The 19,869-nt window shown below is 51.1% G+C and overlaps 2 protein-coding genes across 4 annotated transcripts; both read right to left on the minus strand.

The window, feature by feature from the left end:
- Positions 1 to 8,021: 8,021 nt before the first annotated feature.
- Positions 8,022 to 8,872, minus strand: LOC104697254 (placenta-specific gene 8 protein-like). Its single transcript, XM_010412039.3, has 3 exons — positions 8,767 to 8,872; positions 8,417 to 8,541; positions 8,022 to 8,129 (listed from the first exon to the last, which is right to left on the minus strand). Exons 1-3 carry the CDS (start codon positions 8,870 to 8,872, stop codon positions 8,022 to 8,024), a joined length of 339 nt encoding a protein of 112 aa, XP_010410341.1.
- A 3,586-nt stretch (positions 8,873 to 12,458) lies between these two features.
- On the minus strand, positions 12,459 to 17,544 carry PLAC8 (placenta associated 8). 3 transcript variants are annotated; one of them, XM_010412038.3, is made up of 5 exons: positions 17,418 to 17,541; positions 14,642 to 14,770; positions 14,359 to 14,483; positions 12,867 to 12,970; positions 12,459 to 12,610 (listed from the first exon to the last, which is right to left on the minus strand). In XM_010412038.3, coding segments are annotated over exons 2-5 (345 nt in total). In that variant the 5' UTR covers positions 14,757 to 14,770; positions 17,418 to 17,541; the 3' UTR covers positions 12,459 to 12,609. The 3 variants fall into 3 exon arrangements, with proteins under 3 accessions (XP_010410340.1, XP_039407592.1, XP_039407593.1); XM_039551658.1 differs by lacking the exon at positions 12,459 to 12,610 and having other exon boundaries at positions 12,863 to 12,970; positions 17,418 to 17,544; XM_039551659.1 differs by lacking the exons at positions 12,459 to 12,610; positions 17,418 to 17,541 and adding an exon at positions 15,631 to 17,125 and having other exon boundaries at positions 12,863 to 12,970.
- Between the last annotated feature and the right edge of the window lie 2,325 nt (positions 17,545 to 19,869).

The following is a 19,869-nucleotide window of genomic DNA, read 5'->3' on the forward strand; positions in this document are numbered from 1 at the left end:
AGGAGGGCAACAAAGATGGGGAATGTTCTAGAGGGGCAGCCATACCAGGAGTGGCTGAGGTTATTTGGCTTGTTCAGCCCTGGAGAAGAAGAGAGTGAGGGGACACCTCATTCCTTGTGAGGGGAAGAGGAGGGGCAGGCACTGAAATCTTCTCTGTGGAGACACTGACAGGACCCCAGGGAATGGCCTGAAGTTGTGTCAGAGGAGGTTTAGGTTGGATATTAGAAGCAAGTTTCTTCACCCAGAGGGTGGCTGGGCACTGGAACACGCTTCCCAGGGAAGTGGTCACAGCTCCAAGCCTGACGAGAGTTCAAGAAGATTCTGGACAATACTCTTAGGTACATGGTGTGGTTCTTGTGACTGTCCTATGCCAGGCCAGGAGTTGGACTTTATGATCCTTCTTGGGTCCCTTCCAACTCAGGATATTCCTCTATGAGTTAGGAAAAAACAGAGCACTTGCACAAGATGCAGAGAGAGGTGCTGTTGCTCTCAGCATGACTGGTGCTCATGCTTAAACCAACAAACCAACAACAAAAGGAGATGAAAAACTGTGGTTATTTTGTTTGCACAGATATTTGTTCTACTGTTAAGAGCCAATATGATTTGGGGTTTTTTAACTGTGAGCACAGGTATCCTTGTGATCGTTTCTGAGTGCATCAATTCACAGTTTTTCCTGTCTTCAGGCATGGAGCAGACTGTCTGAAGGAAAGCCCCAGCTTGCATTAGAGTCTGAAACACTGAGTGAAAGGAATTCAGCCTGTCTTTATGCAGTTTCAGGAACTGGCCAGGAGCAATTTAATTTCACTGGGAAGTTTTTTCTCTTAGACACATGTGTAAGTGAGTCTGAAGGGACTGTGTTATCAACTCTGATAGCTGCTGAGATGCTTAATGGTCTTGTATAAGGATAATACAGAACCATTCATATTCAAATTAGTAATAGAAGAAATGCACTGTAGGAACACGATTCCTCAGAGATAAGGTTATAGATTTCATTAGGGAGAAAGAGGGCACACTCTGGCGTCTCATTGGCTTTGCTGCTGCAGGGCTCCCCAGGAGATCAGGTGGACCCAGGGTTCATGTACTGCTGCAGGGCTCAAAACCTGTGCCCTCAGGAGTGCAAAACTCGGTAATAAATTCTACCCTCATAAATTTTTTTCTATCTTACTGTCTCCAAGGCCGTGCCTACCCCAGGTGCTTGTCAGATAAGAATGCATGACAAGTGACAATCCTCATCTGTCTTTGGGCAAACCTGTGGTGTATCGCAGGATTACTTAATGTTAGTAACTGATTGAACATGGAGTTCAACCTTTCACACTTGTGTTTTGTGCTTGGTCAGATGTGAGGCACACCCACAACATGCAGCTGACCTTTGGTCAGTTCACAACAAATAAACCCTGAGATGTTACACACACTGTAAGTGAGGTATCCCCTTATCAGACAATGCTTCCAAGCAGCTTCCATGTGCTGTTTAAATATTAAATCTGGCAGAAGGTCACTACCAGCTGTCCATTAACCAAAACAAAAGGTGGAATCTGTGCAGCAACCACACCAGCCAAGGAGAGGTACTGGGCTGTGACCCTTCTTTGTTTAGAGTTGAATGAGGCTCTGCACTTCCACCTCAGCACTGGAAGGCAATGTTGAAAAACATAATAAAAATTTATTAGAGGGAGGAGAAGAAAACACATTTTGTATGAGTAATTGCTACTGAAAGACTTGAGGTGATGAACCTCAAGGAAGGGATGTAGAGGTTGAATCTAACGTTACTCAATATGATGCTCACCGGGAATTCTCCTGAGCTGCAGATCAGGCTGGCGTGGAACAGTACAGTACTTCCAGCTTGGTGTCAAACCTCTCGGGAATCATTTGGTCTGCCTCATTTGCCCTGGAAATAACATGATGAACCTTTCCCCTGTAAGGCTTAACATTCCCATATCAAATGACTTCGACTGTGCCCCAGAAAAGTACCAGTAAAATCACTGTGATGTTAACATCACACATTTTACTTGAGTGGGAGGTTTCCTACCAGGTTCTCTGATGCTCAGAGTGAGATGCATTTCACTGATGTGTTCCAGCCTCCTGAATTTAGGCTTAGAGCTATAACCCTTCACAACCCTGCTTTGTCTTACAGGTGTTTTGACTCTACGTTGCTTTTCAGGCCAAAGCCTGGCTTACTTGAGAATTAACATACCTAGGAAATATCTAAGAGCTCTGTTTCCTCTCGGTGAACACAACAGTTCCTTAAGCTGCTAACACCAGCTAACACCTTTCCATGTCTGCAGTTGTTTTCCTTCCCAGCTCTCTGATTTCTTTGAGACAACAAGTCCCAGGGAAGGAGTCGAAGCACCCCTGTGGCAAGCACTGCATCCCCTGTGAAATGTCCCAAACACAAACAAAGGGCAAGGACAACTAGATAGGTACCCTCAGAGATTATGCATCTATTCATGGATGTTCTAATATGTCCCAGCGACTGAGGTGTTTCCTTCTCACTGCTAAATTGCTGTGATCTTGTGCCAGAGCAGAAATGTCCAGTCATGGGGGAATTTCCTGTGGACAAACGGCAGCAGCAGCAGGGCAGTGCTGAAAAACTGTTCCTCTTTCGTGTGCTGGACTGTGAAGCACAGAAGCAAGTGGAGCTCTCAGCATCCTTCTTCCCTGGTGCCCTCTAGTGACTGACACTCTGCTCTCCCGGCTCACGCTGCACAGATTCCTGAAACACAAAGCTGCTTAGGGGCCAGGCCCGGGGGAAGAAAAGAAATAGTACCGAGTTTGTCCATTAGCAATAGTGTGGGATGTGAAACTTGGTGGTAAAGAAGTGAGGGCTTCGGTGGGTCGATGCCGCGTTTTTCCCTGATGGGTCCCTCGTGGACCGCTTGGGCGGCCCTCTGCCAGCACCCACGCATGCACACAGTCTCACCTTCACAGGTGGTCACGAACAGCCACTCACACCCACAGTGTGTGCACGAACCGGAGACAGAGAGGCGAGAGGGGTTCTCTGTATGCAATTCCGAGGCGTTTAATGACAACACCCCGAAGGGAACAGAGGCAAGAACAACAACCGACAGTCCGTGCCCGTTTTATTGAAAACGCCCAAAGGCGGGCAGAGCATCCAAAACCAATAGTCTGAGGGCTAGGGGACAGAGGCAAGGCTGAATGACATAACAGAAGCCAATGGGAAAAGGGATGGGAGGGGGAAGAGTGCCAGTGACCAGCAGCATGTAGACAAAGGGAGAACTTTCTAGCACAGTTTTATAAGGAGAGACCACTTTTAAGGCAACTTGAGGGGTGTAAAGTGGACTTAGCCACCGCAACATGGTGGTCTGGTTTAACTTGCCTGTACTTCATGCAGGCAGCACCACCACTGCTCTGCTGCAAAAATGGAGGAACAGCAAAAGAGCTTATTGGAAACGTAGAGAACCACCCTGGAACCACCCTGCTGTTTCAGGAGGGGCTTGCATTAGTTGTGCTTTTACCACCATCCACTACATCAACACACTGCGTTAGCCTTGAAGAGAGAAGAGTTTCAGAGAGTGCCTGATCTGATGCTCAGGGTCATGCCTCACTGCATCATCTCATGTCCCTGTGGGATCAGTGCAGAGCTGGGGATGTTTAGTCTGGAAAAAAGGAGGCCCAGGAGAGACCTTATTCTCTACAACTACCTGAAAGGAGTTTGTAGAGAGGTGGGGATCAGCCTCTTCTCCCAGGTAAACAAATGATAGGATGAGAGGAAATGAGAAGAAATTTCCTCAAGTTGTGCCAGGGGAGTTTTAGGTTGAATATTAGGAGAAATTTTGTCATGGAAAGGGTGGTCAGGCATTGGAACAGGCTGCCCAGGGAAGTGGTGGAATCACCAACCCTGGGAGTGTTAACAAAATGTGTAGATGTGGCACCCGGGGATGTGGTTTAGTGATGAACATGGCAGTGTTAGGTTGATAGTTGGACTCGATCTTGGAGGTGTTTTCCAACTGTAATAGTGTGCTTTGTGGGATGGGCTGTCTCCCGTTTCTGGGAGTTCCTCAGACTGTTTGAAAACACCCCCCAGACTTAATTTCTGCCTCTGGAGGCAGTAGGAGCATCCCTTCTCTGAACTGTGCTTGGAGCCCAAATAGCTCAGGGCTTCAAATATCCTGAAGTGGAACATCCATTGCCTGTAATTAGCATACCATGTCCAGGAGCTGGAATGACCTGAAACTCAGGAGAAACCCAAGTGTCCCTAACCCAAGGTGTAACAAGGGGAGGAGGTCTGCTGGCAAGAGCATCTTGTACCTCAATGGCAGAGCAGCCAGAACCATGATTTGGAGCTGGAGCTGGAAGATGCAGGAGTTGAAATCACTTGGAGCATCAAATACCTTGAGCTGTAAGCAGCTGGAGCAGCCATCAGCCAGAACTGTGAGAACCAGAAGTATCTCTAATCCAAAGTGTCCAGTAGCTGAAGTGCCTATCAGCTGGAACCAGGGTGTCTTTCACCCAAGAGCCACATGGGCTGTCCCCTACAGGGAGCCCTTCCCAGCAAGGAGCCTGGCCTCTTCCTTTGGGGATTAAATACATGTCACATGCTCCTCACTGTGTGGAGGGTCACTCTTAGTCCCATTCCTGACAGCAAAGTGAGATGAGGGTGACCCTGGCTCTTCTGGGCAGCCATGCTCTGAGCGACCGCAGGCTGTGGGGGCAGGTGAGGAAGCAGCACAAGGCAGTGGTACCCCCTCTGTACCTAAAAAGATGAGAGACACTAGTCAGTCAGAGCTCCGGGGAGCACACCCCAGAGACTCTCAGGAGATGCCTGTTCCCCTCCCCATCCAGAAGAGTCACGTCTCTCTCAGAAGGGCAGCCCAGGAAGGGCATCTTGCTTAAACCCGCCTGCTAAGCAGGGTGCATTTCACCCCCACTGTGTGCACAGGGACTGTACCCACAAACACTGGGCTGTCCCCAGTACTACACAGAACTGCTGGCAACGGGGTACAGCTGGGCCAGACCCCAACAGCTGTTGGTTCACCTTCCCTGAACTCCCTTCCCAGCTCCCAGCCCCCCAAATGTGAGGCACAGACCTCGTGGGTGGGGCTTTGGTCTGGGGGGCTGTGGCACTGAGACCTTTTTGGCATTGTTTGCCTCCACATGTATTCATGCAGAGGCAGCAGGAGCAGACCCAACCCAGCCAGCCATGGTTATCCTGGGCTTTTCCCACCCTGGCCAGCAGCGAGAGACCGCCCTGACAGCATGCTGGGTGTGGGGCTGTTTGGTCGTCACTTCAGGCACTCACCGGGCATTGCCTGCAGAGCTCCTGTGTCCCCTGACACTCCTTGGATGAGGTAGGCACTTGTGCCTCTCGCCCAGGCTTGGAGCTGGCTGCTCCTGGCTCCTGGCTGCTCCTGGCTCCTTGCTACACCTTCACAGCACTGCCTGTGCAAACAAGAGCCCCGTGAGGACACAAGGGCAGAGCTGGGTCAGGAAGGACCCGTCTCAGCACCAGCAAGGAAAACGATCACCACAACGATCCTGGCCTCGAGGGAGGCATCATAAGGAAACCACAATGATCCTGGCCCCAGCAAGCTGGCAGCGGCCTGAGGGAAGGTGGAGAAGAACAATGCAGGACCCCTCGAGTCGGAAGGGAAGGCTTAACATTGCTGCCAGAAACGCCTCAGGACCAGGAAAATATCTCTGTTCCTGCCATCCCTCGTCCTTAAGCAGCCGGGGCACGGGGACAGCTGCCAGCCCAGGGCTGACGCCGACCGGGAATTCCTGGTACCAAGGTGCCTCGCCTGGGGGTGCTGCGGGCACGTCCATGTACCTTCATGTCCCTGGGACGTGCGTCCATCCCAGTGGCGCTCAGCCCGAGAGCCCCGGTGCTCCTGGGGCAGGACAGATGAGGAAGTGCCGAGTCCTGGCACTGCGCTGGAACAGCCTGCAGGGATCTCACGGGAAAAACGGGATCCCTGCGGGAAATCCAAGCTTATCACGCGTCCTTGTGTGCGCCATAAGGGTGGAACATCGGGAGTGACTGGCTGGGCCGTGCGACAGCCAGGGACCGCCCGCGCAGGGACCGGGATACGGGCGGGTGCAGCTCTGGGTTTGTACGGCTCCGTGATGTGGATCACCTGCGACGAGAGGCTTTTCCTGCCTGCCTGCTACTGGCAGCAGTTTGGCAAGGGTCGTGCTGGTAGCACCTCAAATAATGCATATAGGTATGCCTACAGGTAAGTGATCATGAGTACGTACTTGCTTTAGTAGTGGCCATTGGTAGTAACTTTTAATAAAGAAATTCACAGAATCAAAACCTCCATGTCCTTGTGTCTGCTCAGCAGCCTTCTGGCTGCTTCTGGCTCACTGTGGAGGACACAGGTCCCTACAGGGTTCATGGCTTTGGTCCCTGGTCCCAATGGACCAACCCCTGCATGCGCTGGAGGAGAAAGAGACCTGGAGAGGAGACTCCATGATCAAGGATGGGCCTAGGAGTGGAAGGATGTTAGCAGGAATGACTGTCAGGGAAGCCCAAAACAACCTCCTGTGAGAGGAGAGATGGAGGCAGAGGGCCTGCACCTGTCCTTGGAAAGAGAGGACCTCAGCATGCCTGGCTGTGTGGCTTTGAAGCCCTTGATCCTGGGTGCTCCCAGGTCATCCGTGAGCTGCTGCAGCAGCCGGGCTGCTGCTGAACTGGCCACCTCAAACCAGGCAGCTGCCTGTGTTGTGGGCTGGGTCTGAGCCCAACCCTGCTCTGTGCTTGTCAGGATGCAAGTGGCAGGGATTTAGTACAAGCAGCCAGGAGGGAGCAGAGATGACCCAGCATGCCTGTGGCCACCCGTGACATCTGTCCCCACAGCACGGACACTGTCAGCTCCCAGCTCCGGCTGCCACCACAGCACAGCCGCTTTCTCCTGCTTCTCTGTGCACAGGTTTATGTGTATGAACACACCCATACGCGCAGTCAGCAGCGGCACAGCCTCACCCCTGCGCACCGGGGGCAACTGCAACGGGAGTTGTGATGGTGCAAACAGGGGAGTGGAAGAAGTATTTTTGAATAAATCCCGCTCCTGTCCTGAAGGTGCCAGCACAGAAGCACAGACATGACAGAGCCTCTGGGTCCCCTGCAGCCCACTCTGGGCAAAACCCACCTTTTTCTCTTCAAAGCAATAAACCTTAAGCCGGTCTGAGCCAGAGCAACCCCAGTCCCAGACTTACCTCGTCCCTGTTTGTCACCATGGCAGGCAATGGATAAACCCTTGCACCCCTAAGTCCCAGCTCTTCCACCACAGCATATTACACCTAACACCCACAGCTGCAGGGGTCTGACCCACAGAGAAGCAGCTCCCCTGTGATGGTCTCTTGACAATGTTTGTGTGGGGAAAGAAGAATGAGACTGGGAATCCCACAGCATCACCATCACTCCCCACTTGTGTCTTGGTGCTGGGGACAGTCCAGGTAGCAGTAGGGATGGGATCACTTCTCTTGGGCCTCTCTGAGCAGCAGGCAATGCTGTCACCAGCTCTGCCCATTAGCAGTGTCCACAGAGAAGTTGTTCCCATAACAGATTTGGCTTTTATTTTATTTTCTCCTCACTGAATTTTGTGGTCTGGACTCATTCCAGCGTAGGTGTGCAAGAGAAAACCTTTACCTGACAACCTCATCATGGCTCTGACCACACAGCCTAGAAAAGTACAGCACTGATTCTGGTGCTGCAGAAGGACACAGAGACATAAATAACAACACATGGGCAGGAAGACAGGCAGTGCTTTTATTGCTGGCGTTACCAGGGAAGAGGGGATCAGGCACAGCGAAGGCAAACTCCTCACGGTGCGTTTCCCAACATCCAGGGCAGCAGCATCTCCTGCCTGCAGTGGCTCCACAGGGTGCACTGAAGATGGCAGCATCTGCAACAGGACAGGAGAGGAGGGTCACCCTTTCCTCAGCCATTTCTGCTCCGTCACTGCAGCAACCCTGTGTCTGGAGTCAGGTGTCAGTGGAAAGGGAGACTGTGGGAAGGCACTGGGTGCTGTGCAGCAGTGAGGTAAGGCAGCACCAGCAGCCCCAGCTTACCAGAATATGCCCTGCGCCTTCCTCCGGTTGATGTCTCTCTTCAGCTGGCAGAGTGAACATGAGGTGCACCATAGGACAGTGCAAAAGTCTCCCAGGATGGAGCCCTATGGAGCAAGGGACATTGCACGAGTAACCCCTTCCCACACCAACCTTTAAGCCTTTCAGCCTTTCTATTTGCACCCCTGGGCAGCTCACCCGGGCCCTGCAGCACACTGTTGCTCATATTCAGCAAGGGCTGGGGTGAAGTGGTGTGTGGTGTGATTATCTTCAGCTCACAGTGGTGAGGCAGATGTGTCCCTGACTCCCAGCCTGCCGGGATGCCCATGCAACTCCCTGCCTGTGTACTTCCCCTTGGGCACCCCTTTCTCCTTCCCTGAGCTGAGTCACTGACCGGGATGTTGTATTTGGTGCGGTACAGGGTCCTCATGGCCACGCTGGAGCCACACAGGCAGCACTCGTCCATGTCCCCAGCCACTTGGCAGTCCAGGCAGGGGAAGCAGAATATCCCACAAAGACCTGTAGGACAGTGAGACGTGGGCTTGGCTGAGGGGTGCAAAGATGGAGGAAAGGGGGGAAAGCCAGCCAGGAGCTGTGGCTCTTGACATCAGGCAAGAGCTGCTCTGCCTCCAGTACCCACAGGAGTGGGGTTTGCAGCAGGGGTTATGCTGCAGAAGGAGCAGGGTAAAACACCAGGAACACATCATGAGCAACAGCAGGAATGAGGGGTATGTCTGTACTCACACACGCCGCAGTCGGAGCAGCAGTCCAGCAGCCCTGTCTGCCACTCCCCCGGCTGTTGGGCAGCTGAAAACTGGGGTTGGACTGTGATCACGGTTTGAGAAGCCATTGCCAGCACAGGGTCAGGTCACTCCAGGCAGCTTGTGGTCTGAAGGAAAAGCCATCAAAGGAAGATGCTGCAGGTCTTTCTGAAGTAGGTGTCTTGCTCAGGCTGCTGCATTCAAAGAGAGAGCTCCCTGGGGAGTCCCCACTGCCAGGGGACTGCCACCCTCACCACAGAGGGGGGGCACAGCTCTGCCAGAAGCTGCCACTACCCCCTGAAGCAAAGCCCTCCCCAAAACCAGTCTCCCACCAAAGGCAGCAGCACATCATCCCTTGCCTATGCAAGTAAAATGCCTCTGTGAAAACAGAGGTCCTTCTGCTTCAGAGCTGCAGTGCTTCAACACTTCAAACCTGTCTTCTCATCTCCAGGTCAGCTTTCATCATTGTCTGCATAAAATTGTCTGTGTTTTGGGCTGATTTTTGGTTTTATTTTTTGTTTATGATCACAGTCTCCCAAAGCTGCTTGGTTCCAGCTTCCCCAAGCTCTCAGGAGTCACCTTAATCTTTGCTTCGTTCTGTGAGGATCTCAGCCTATACTCTTCCTCCTCTCCCTTCCTTCTTCCCTTGCCTTTTTAGTGTGCTTCAAGGCAGTGGGTTTTCCTTGTCTCTTTCCATCACCCTAAGCCCTGTCACCAGTTCCTATCCCTCCTCCACTTGACTGTCTGTGCCAACACCTCATGCCCCTCTTCCTCAGTCTCCTGGGGTCACCATGGCCTGTGGAGTGCCTCTCCATCCCATCCTTCCTCAGTGAGGGGCAGCATCCTCTGAGGGCAGGAAAGCTCCTGCTCCACAGCACCATCCCCAAAATCACCTGACCAATGTAACAACTCCACCTGCACCTCCATCAGGGGCCCCTTCCCTTCCTGCCACCCTTGCAAGGCACAGCACTAACCTCTGCCACTCTCAGTTTCGTTTTGGAGCTTTAATTAAAACAAAACAAAACAAAACAACAAAAAAAAAAGGAGGCTGCTCCCACAGAAGTCCCATGCAGACACACTCCCTGCCCTGTGTCCCAGCTCTGCACCACTTTGTTAGGCGCTTGAAGAGGATTGTTTTCACACCAGAATTGCACATTTACACGAAGTTAAGTATTAAACAACACAAGAAATGTGGTGGAACAATTACTGTGCCCAGCACTCAGACCATGCCATTGAGCTCATTACCCACATTGGAGAGGCACCAGCTGTGGCACTGTGTTTGTACTGACTAATGCCAACAGGTGGCAAAGGGGTGGCTCCACCAGCAGCTCCTGTGGCTCCCCAGTATTTACAGACTGTCCCAGGCACAGCCTGTTGCTGTAGGGCCAACCCTGGTTCCTGGTGGTCCCAGGAAGAGGAAAAAGATGGTTGAATTATGGTGTAAGAGGGAAGAAAGCTGGTAAAAATCTCCACATGGTTCGCTCCTGACTTTGCAGCTTTCTGCAGGCAGTGGAAGCATGGCTGGGCTGTCCCTGTCTGAGACACCTGTGAGTGCAGCAGGGGACACTGCACCCACTGTCCCTCTCCAAATGCCTCCTGGCCCTGCCCTGGCCAGCTGGCCCTGTTTGTTCATCCACGAGATGCCAGGTAATTCCCAGCACCTCTGCAGCCAGTGTAGCACCTCCTAGCATGCCAAAACAGCAGCCTCTTCAGGAAGCCTTGGCACACGATGATTTAAGAAGCAAGAGCCTGGAGAGGCAGGGGAGGAGACAGACCATGGACAGGCTGTGCAGTGGTAAGCCCAGCATGGGACTCCCATGCAGGGACAGGGATGTCCAGCAGCAGGCAGAACCACAGGGACCACAGTGAGAAGTATGCACAGGAGCAACAGCAGCAAGAGAAGTTTTAGGGGCAGGATCCTTCCAGTCAGACTTCCCCTTCTCCCCAGGTATGAGCACACCACATCCCTGCATGGGTGGAGGCTGCAGTGCGGAGCCGGCAGCAGCCTGGAGAGCCTCTGCCACACACTCACCTCCCGACAGAGGCCCAGGCCCAGCACACCAAATGCATCACAATTCTACAGTTCACAGCCCCATGGCACCACCAGCCATGCTGGAATGACTGATGGGGACAAAAGGATCCCAAGGTGCGTGCAGCCACATTTCACTGACAGCCCAGCTCACAAAGCCGCATCTATAGGCACATGTATTTGTGCACAAATGAGCAATACAGAGCAAAAGCTGCTGTCCTCTACCTCTGTTCCCCACATCTGTCAAGATGCCATCAGCAGCACCCACTATGCAGAGTTAACCCTGAAGCAGTTTTCCAGGTAGAAAACCTCACCTTTGTTTCCAGCCCTTCCCCTCCCCAGCCTCACTGCTTCAGCCACGAGCAGTTTCCATACCACAACCAAAGCAAAGCCATGCCATACCTCCTTTCCAAGCTGTCCTTGTCCCAGCAGATACGTGTCCTTTTCCTGGTCCTTATGCCTTATATGTGCTCTGGTAAATGACCTCTGCTCCCTCTGACTAACAGAGCAAACTCCAGCTTAGGTGCAGCTTTGCACAATGACAGCTCCCCTGCTGCTTTCCTGCTGCCCACCCTCACCTTTCCCCACCCTGGCATCCTCCAGGCCCAGAGCCCCAGCGGGAGAGGTTTCCAGAGAAGGGCAGTTTGTTTCCAGGTTCCTGCACTGCCCTAAGCCATGTGCTGCTGGAGGTGCAGCACCTTTCCTTCATCAAACCTGAGCATCCGCAAGAACTGCCTGTAGCTGCACTGGGTGACGCAGGGGCGGCCTCTCTTAGGATAAAAATGCATTTTTCTGTATTGCCAGGCATCATCCACAGGACAGTCTGGGCCACCTGGGGTTTAAGCAGTTGGGAGTGCCATCACACCCACCCACCCCACAGCATGGGCAGAGCAGCCACCACCTGCCCTTCAGAAGTTTTGTAGTGAAGGTGAAGGCAGAGTGGGGGCGAAAATATAATCATACTCTCCTTAAAGAACGAAGCTGGGAGATATTTGTAGGGATCAAAAATTCTTTAGCATTTCTCTTGAGAGTGATGGAGAGAGGGTGGGTGCAACCACCATCTTCTGGATGGGAATGCAGGGCTCACAGCGCAGTGCCGACAGATGGGAGCTGTAAGGCCATGGAGAAAGATGGCACTGTTTGTCCACGAAGAGGACACACATAACCCACAACTCAACAGGTTTTTTTATTGCAGGTGGGTAGGAATTCATGCTCAGGGTCCATGTCTCTGCAACATCGAGGTGAGCTGGTGCCAGGCAGCCCCAAATCCCCATGCCTTTATACTCAGAAAGGTGGCACTGACCAACAGCCCTGGACAGTCACCTGGGCCACCACAGCAGGGGCAATGCTGGGTGGCCTGCAGAAGTCACTTGCCTGCAGGAAGACCCAGCTCTGCCCTGGAGCAGTACTCATTTTCTCAAATTTTGCAACTTGGAAGAGCAACACCGACTCCTTCAATGTATTAAATATCCTTCAATGTATTAAATATCAGCTTTCTAAAAGCTGATCCAAAACCAAAATAGTAGTGAAAATCTCTCTCTGCAGCAGGCACAGGGAAACCTCACCTGCACCAGGGGCTGCTGAGATGGATGGAGCAGGAGAAGGATGGGTGCTCTCAGGCGGTGCAAGAGTCACGTACACAGAGGTAGGAAGACAAACTCAAAACTTTATTGCTGCAGTTAGTTAGGGGAAATAAAATGCCATCAAGCCAAGCCTCACACGGTACATTTCCCAACAGTCAGGGCAGCAGTGACTCATGCCTGCAGCAGCTCCAAGGATGCAGCAAGGATGGCAGCATCTGCAACAGAATGGGAGAGGAGCATCAGAGAGCAGGGCTGTGCCTTGCCACACTCGGTATCCTCCCAGTCCTTCCCCCTCCACCCTGCACAATGTTCCCAGGAACATTTTATTTCAGGATGAGTTACTCATCACCTGTCCACTGCCATTTACCCACTGCAGCAAACTTTGTCCTGTGTCAAGATGTTGGCACGAGAGGCTCTGGGAAGCCACTGTGACAGCAGCTTTATGGACCAGCACCAGCACCCCCAGCTTACCAGAATATGCCAAGCTCCCTCCTGCGGTTGATGTCTCTCTTGATTTGGCAAATGGAACACACAGGGCAACACAGGGTAACACAGAAGTCAGAGCAAATGGACCCCTGTTAGGGAGACACTGGTTAGGGACAGAGGCTTCCCAGAAGCCATGTTCTGGCCAAGAAGATGATAATCACATTCCAGGTCAAGTACTCTTTTTTTCTTGGCTGGCTGCAGCATCCTGAGTAGCAAACACTGAAGCCCTGGGCTGGCAAACACCAAGCACCAAGGAAAGGAAGGAGGGAGCCTTTATGCAGGCTGCAGACAGCTACTTATCATTTGACTTCTGAGGTTCAGACTGGGAAGAAAAATGAATAGAGGAACAGACAATTTGGGCAAAGTGAACTTGGGCCCCCATGGTTTGCTCATGGGACAGCACCAACTGGCCTCCCCCGCAGGAAGAAGCACACCCACATATGTACTATCCACCTTTCTCCCAAGCCTGATTATGGATCTTTATCTGTGTAACCAACTTCACCCATTCTTTAGTCGGCACACAGTTATCTCAAGTCTTTCCCATCTTTCTGATGTCTATGTAACTTAGGTCAAACTAACAAAGTGCTTATATAGCTTGGGTTATAAGGTATCTATGTAACCTTAATATCAACATAACCTAAATCATGACTTTTTATCAATATAACCTGAAGAATATCAATATAACCTGAAGCATAGCCTTCTATACTTATATAGCCTGAATCATAGCTTTTGATGCCCATATAATCTAGTATGAATAACTTTTTATACAATGCAATGGCTAGTATATAGTTAACTAGTTGCTTATATGCAGAATGGAGGAGAAAAAAACCCAAAACTTACCATGTGTACAGTTTTAGAGATAGAAAAGTATAGTACTAATGAGAAATTGGCAAGCCAAAGCCAAAACAAAGAATTTAGGCCGGTTAAGACCGGACGGACCGAAGAGCATCGTAACTGCACATACCCCGAAAACGAAGTTGAAAAGTTCAAGTACAAAGAAGACTTTAGAAGCCTTCATCAAAGACTCCCAAGACCGCCGAACTGGGGAAGTGCACACACAGTACAAAGAATTATCTAATAACCATGAGATCATGCTATGTAAATTAGTTCCAGCACGTATGTGATGATGCTGTAATGACATAGCAACATTAAGCAAAATTTACTGTATAAATATACCACAGCACTTGACAAGGGGGAGTGAGTTAGGAGGAAAAATCCCCCTCACCACCAGCACTGCAATAAACAAATACCTGCTCTGTAGACATTGGTCTATGGGGATTTATTTCCAGCCTATTTTTCAGGCATCATTTCAAAGCTCAAAGGGGAAAGCAGTAGCTGAGGTGGATATAAATGGGGGAAAAAGGGTGAGTGGAATCACTGCTGCCCTGAGCCCATCCCTTAAGTGCGGAGAGAGGGGCCTCGGGGGCACCTTGTCTTTCGGACTCGCAGCAGGTGAGCGGGCAGGCTCAGCACTGACCGGGATGTTGTATCTGGTGCGGTACAGGGTCCTCATGGCCACGCTGGTCCCACACAGGCAGCACTCGTTCATGTCCCCAGCCACTTGACAGGCCAGGCAGGGGAAGCAGAACATCCCACAGCAGCCTGGCAGGGGGAGAAACACAGTACTGGCTGAGGCTCTGCCCGCCCGCCCAGAACCACCAGCATCAGGGGAGCAGCTGGGAGAGCCAGGCAGCATGGCTGCACAGTGGCACCACCGAGCCAAGCAGAGGGGGCGAGGAAAGTGTGTCCCAGGCACTTACAGACACCACAGTCGGTGCAGCAGTCCATCAGGCTTGTCTGCCACATGCATCTCGAGACAGAGGACATGGCCCCACCAAACTGCGGCTGGATCGTCACAACGGTTGGGGCAGCCATTCCCAGGTCCTCTTCTGAAAGAGACAGGAAACAGGATAGTCGGTGAAAAACCTGTGGTCGGTCTGAACCTCCAACCAAACTGGTGGCTATCACCCTTAGCAGGCCGCCTTTTGCCCAGCTCCCTTGCAGCTACTGGAGGTGATAAAGCATCATCGTATTTTGCCTGCATTTTCACATTTTCTGCCATTTTATCCAGCCTTCAAAATAGCATCAAGCCACTGGTGTTCCCCACTCCTCCCCATAAAGGCTCTGCTAGTGCTTAGATGCAGCTCATTTCCCTTGTGCTGAACTGGGCTGGGCAGTGAACTCAGGCATTCCGGTTGCTGGACTTGGCATATTTTACATAAGATGCCTTTGGCATGGGCACAGAGCATGTGTGAGGAGCCAATTCAGTCTGAATTCAGCCATTTTAGCTTGCCTCAACTCCGGTAGTCAGAGGCATGTGGGGGGAGGGAGCGTACGCCCGCCGCTCACAGGAGGCAGCCAGGAGTGGGGAAGCCTCGTCTCTGCGGAGCCCCGGCCTGGCAACACCCGCCAGGAGGCAGGCAGCGGGAGACACTGCGGGGGGCTGCTCCGATCAGGCCGCGAGGAGGCCTCCACCAATGGACGGCACTGGAAGGCTGGACAGGGCCAATGGTTCCCGGTCCTTGGGCAGACTTCGGGAGGGGCCGGGGGATATAAAACCCAACTGCATCAGGGCTGCCTGCTGCTCGCTCGGGCCGGGGGTTTGCTCCTGCTCGCTGCTCCTGCTCGCTCCCTCCTTTGCCCTGGCCCCAGCCTGCCTTCTGGCTCTCCTGCCCTCGCGGGCTCGCCCTCGCACCTGTCCTGCCTCCCTGTGCCCCTGACCGCCGCCTCGCTGCTTCGCCCTACGTACCTGCCTGGGCTGCCTGCTTCCAACCCTGCCGCCCCGATCCAGCCGTCACTGCCCGCCCTGCCGCGCTGATCCAGCCGGTCGCCGCGACCGTGCCCACGGTCCTGGTCCTCCCGTCCGAGGCGCCCACTCACCGCGTGTCAGCTACCGTCGCCGCAGGAGCCGCGCCCGTGAAGCCGCGCCCCTCCGGGAGCCGCGCAGGCTCGGTCAGACCCGGCCCGGCCCCGGGCGGGCAGCGCGCACACGCCCCACCTCCCGCCTGGGCACCGACAGCGCTGCGCTGCTTCGCTGGGGATACGGCCTTCTTTTCCTCTCTGTCTCGTCCCTTTGCTCTTCCCCGGTCTTTTCCATTTTCCTCTCTTCTTTTTTTGTCTCTTCTAGCTGTCTTTCGCTCGGGCAACTCCTTTCCCTTCTCCTTTTGTTGTCAATAAACGGCTCTCGGATACAATGTTTGCCTCGTTTGGCCTCAGTCCGTTCCCGACCATCCATTTTTAAAAATCTCGCAGTTCCCCACAGTGGAACGCGACAATGTTCGCGTCCACGGGGAAGCACCTGCGAACTCATTTCCTCATAGCAAAGCCAGCCCCCACACAAGAGAGATACTACCGAAAACTCCTATCTCTGGTTTCTTGACATAGGGAGCCAGAAAGGCAGAAAATCAATGTCCGAAGTCTGACACCCTGTCCTTGCCTTCCTGTGGTTAAGCAAGCAAGTATATCTTGAAAACCAGTAAGGTTTTTCAGGTGTGAAATAATAATAATGATGATAATTATAATAAGAATAGCAACAAGAACAATTCCTCTCTGCTTCTATTTCCCTAGCCAAGAAAAAAGCACAGACTATTCTTAGGTAACTTTTCAAAGAAATTTTGGGCTTGGGTGAGGTTCTCTGAGATAAGATTAACTGCCTGCTCACATTTGCTGAGACTTTTTTTCTGTACATTGGGTTGGTTTATTTCTTAGGAACTGCACTTTGACAAAAACAGACCCACCCTGCTGGGTGGTCAGGCTCCTCTTCCTCCTCCTCCTCCTCCTGTTTCTTCTGAGTTCAGAAGCCAGAATAGAAACTGAGGTGAAGGAGTGGTGCTGGGGGAGGGGAGCACCTTCCTTCTCCATCCGTTGGAGTAACACGTGCTTCTCCAGAAGTCCTACTCCTGGCTTCAGCTGGCATCACATGCCAACCTGCAAGCCCGGCGGGAATGCAGCTGGAGGTGGTGGTACCAGGTGCGTGTCCAGAGGGAAGTGCAACGTCTCTGCCTACCCACAGCAGTGCCACCAATATGTGGTGAATCCCTCTACGCTTTTACAAATGCACAGTGGTCTGTACACGAGTATTATTCACCTATTTTCTCCTCTCCTCGCTGCAAACAATAATGAGGAGACTGAAGCACAGCTGCTCTTGCCACCAACAGTGCACCCCACTGAAGAACCAGCAAGCACACAGGGAGACCAGCCATCAAAAGCCATCAATATCCGAGCTTCTGGCAGGACAGCCCAGTTTAAACAGAGAGTGAAGTACCAGTCAGATTCCTTCAACACATTTATACAATTGTGTTAGCAGCAGAAAGCAGCAAGCAAAGGTGAACCCATAATCCAGCTTTTGTGCATAGCTTTTTAAAAAAGCTTCCCCAAGCTCCCCCCCCCAACTTCCCCAAGTAAGATTTGCCAGATAGTTTCCTTCATATTATGTGTTAAGCAGGAAAAAAGAAAAAAATCCCTACTTTGACACTATTATCCCACTCTTCACAGGCTAACAAGTTACTAGTATTTCCATGCTTTTAGAGAACTAACCTGGTGAGCAGCCTTGGTCAGTGCAAGCTTCCTCTCCAGCTGGGATCCTGCACAAAGAGACTCTGGCGAAGATGAAACTAAACGTGCTCCCTCAGATGTTCTTACTGGCAGCCAGCAGTAAAAAAAGTATAACGGGTGGGAGGTAACTTGAAGGCGGAAGTCAGGAGCTGTGCCCTGTCCTTACAACCACAGTCTTAACACATGCAGAACACAATGATTTATTTTTCCTTTTCCCAGGAGTCTTCTTTGAAAAAAAAAGGTTGCATGTTTATTGTCTTATTCCCTTAACTTTGCCCACATGTTGTTGCTGTGAGTCGTTAAAAAACGGGGTATTCACGGACAAAAACTCTAACTAATTAAAGTTAGAAAGTGGTATGTTTATTATGCAGGTGGGCAGCTTGGGAGTCGCCTCCTAGAGATGTGCCAGCCCCTTACACGGTTATTTGCCCACTGTTTATTTCACAAAGTGCTACATATTAATCATATACGTATCTCCAGCACCTCCCATTGCTGCTTCCTGTTAAAATGAGGTTACTAGTCCTTTGCACATGCACAATTCTTTTCTTGATTTGGGTCGGTGGTCTTGAAAGATGAAGTCAGGGATCTCTTCATCACCATGAACTTCCTACCTTCTATTGTGGCAAGCCTTGGCAAGCCTTCTGGAGATGGTCCATACCTCCCCCCTGTATTTGATCATGCAATCTAGGTGCTAGCTATAATTCTATCAGCTTCTTTTGTCCTTATGACAGTTCATTTACTATAAGCAAAGTTTCAGACAGGTACATAATAGTGAATAGCACTATACTCCTTGGCTAAATTTCTAACTCTTCATTAACTTATCCTTTGGTTCAATCAGTACAATTTGCTTCTAACTCCTAGGTAAAGTTTAACTCTTCATAATCTTGACTCAGCCGTTTGGGGGACAACAGCTCTGAATGATGTGCTTTCATTGGGACAGACATTTAGGTTTTCATTTCTTACAAAATACACCCCATGGAGGCTTTCTGTAAAAATTAGCTGATTCCCTAAGTGCTTGTCACAAGCCACGTAGCCCAGCTACCATAAAATTAACCGAGCATTTACTATACACACATAAATGTCCCTTTATGATATACTAATATTTACAGTTTCTGCACTAACATGCCCCAAATATGTAACCGCTCATGCTCTGTGCAAGTCAGGACAGTTTTGAATGTACTTCCACATTTTGTAGAGAACCTGTGGCCCCAGGACAGCACTTCTTGTTTCCCAGCAGGATGCATAGAGTGTGTAGAGATCCCAGAGAGGGTCTGGGTGACTGCTTTCTCAGGAGCAAGTCAAATTCAGTGTGTCCCATGGGAAGTGCTGATGGTGAGGTTCCCTGCTCTCTCGCCCTCGTCAAGAATGGGGAAAGGGAAAGTTGGGGCTAAACTTCAGTGTAGCAGCTTTGTCAACAGGCTGGAATTCATGGTGCTTTAAATGAAGCCTTTTACTAGTAGCGCTGCTGAGAAAACAGGGAGCTGTGCCCTGAAATGCTTCCCCTGGCTTCCAGCAGCTCCAAAGTTTAACTGTGGCTGTCCCTGCTTTTACAATGGGGCTGCCTGGCCACTCCCTGGCTGGATCATACACAGTTGGTGTTTTGTCTAAGAACATTGCAATAGGCTGTGGAAATTGAGGTTTGCAAAAAGTTGTAAATCAGAAGATTCTCCCTAGAAGAGAAGACGCCTGACATCCCACCGGCTGGCTGAATGATGCTCATGGCCTAGGAATCTGCTGGGAAGGAGGGAAATGGGAAGCTGAAATGTAGTCAGAGTTTTTAGGTGGTAAGAAGAAAAGGCTCCAGAGAGACCCTGGAGTATCTCCCAGTACCTAAAGGGAGCTACAAGAGAGCTGGGGAGGGAATTTTCACAAGGGTATTTAGTGACAGGGCAAGGAGGAGTTAATTAAACTGAAGGAGGATAGATTTAGATTAGATATTACAAAGAAATTCTTCATTGTTAGGGTCATGAGGCACTGGCACAGGTTGCCCAGAGAAGCTGTGGATGTCCCATCCCTGGAAGTGTTCAAGGCCAGGTTGGATGGGGCTTAGAGCAACCTGGTCTAGTGGAAAGCATCCCTGCCCACAGTATGGGGTTTGAAACCAGATGATCTTTAAAGTCCCTTCCAAACCCTTCCATGATTATTTCCAAGAAGACAATGGAAAAATTCAGCTGGAATAAATATTCACCAATTTAACATGTACTGCAGTAAATGCAATACTGATGAAGATTCAGGAGCACAGATTAAAAAGATCTCCCCTAACATCTTTTTGCTTTCTCTGCAAAGAACAAAGTATGAATTACGCAGTCTACCATTGTATTTTATGAAGCAGTTACAGCCAGAAACTCGTTTATTCCAATTTGGGCCGCTCACACATAAATGTTCATGCCTGTTCTCTGTACCACTTAAGACCAACCTGCAACTTCAAACACTA

This window comes from Corvus cornix, chromosome 4 (assembly GCF_000738735.6).
Source record: "Corvus cornix cornix isolate S_Up_H32 chromosome 4, ASM73873v5, whole genome shotgun sequence".
Classification (NCBI taxonomy): Eukaryota; Metazoa; Chordata; class Aves; order Passeriformes; family Corvidae; genus Corvus; species Corvus cornix.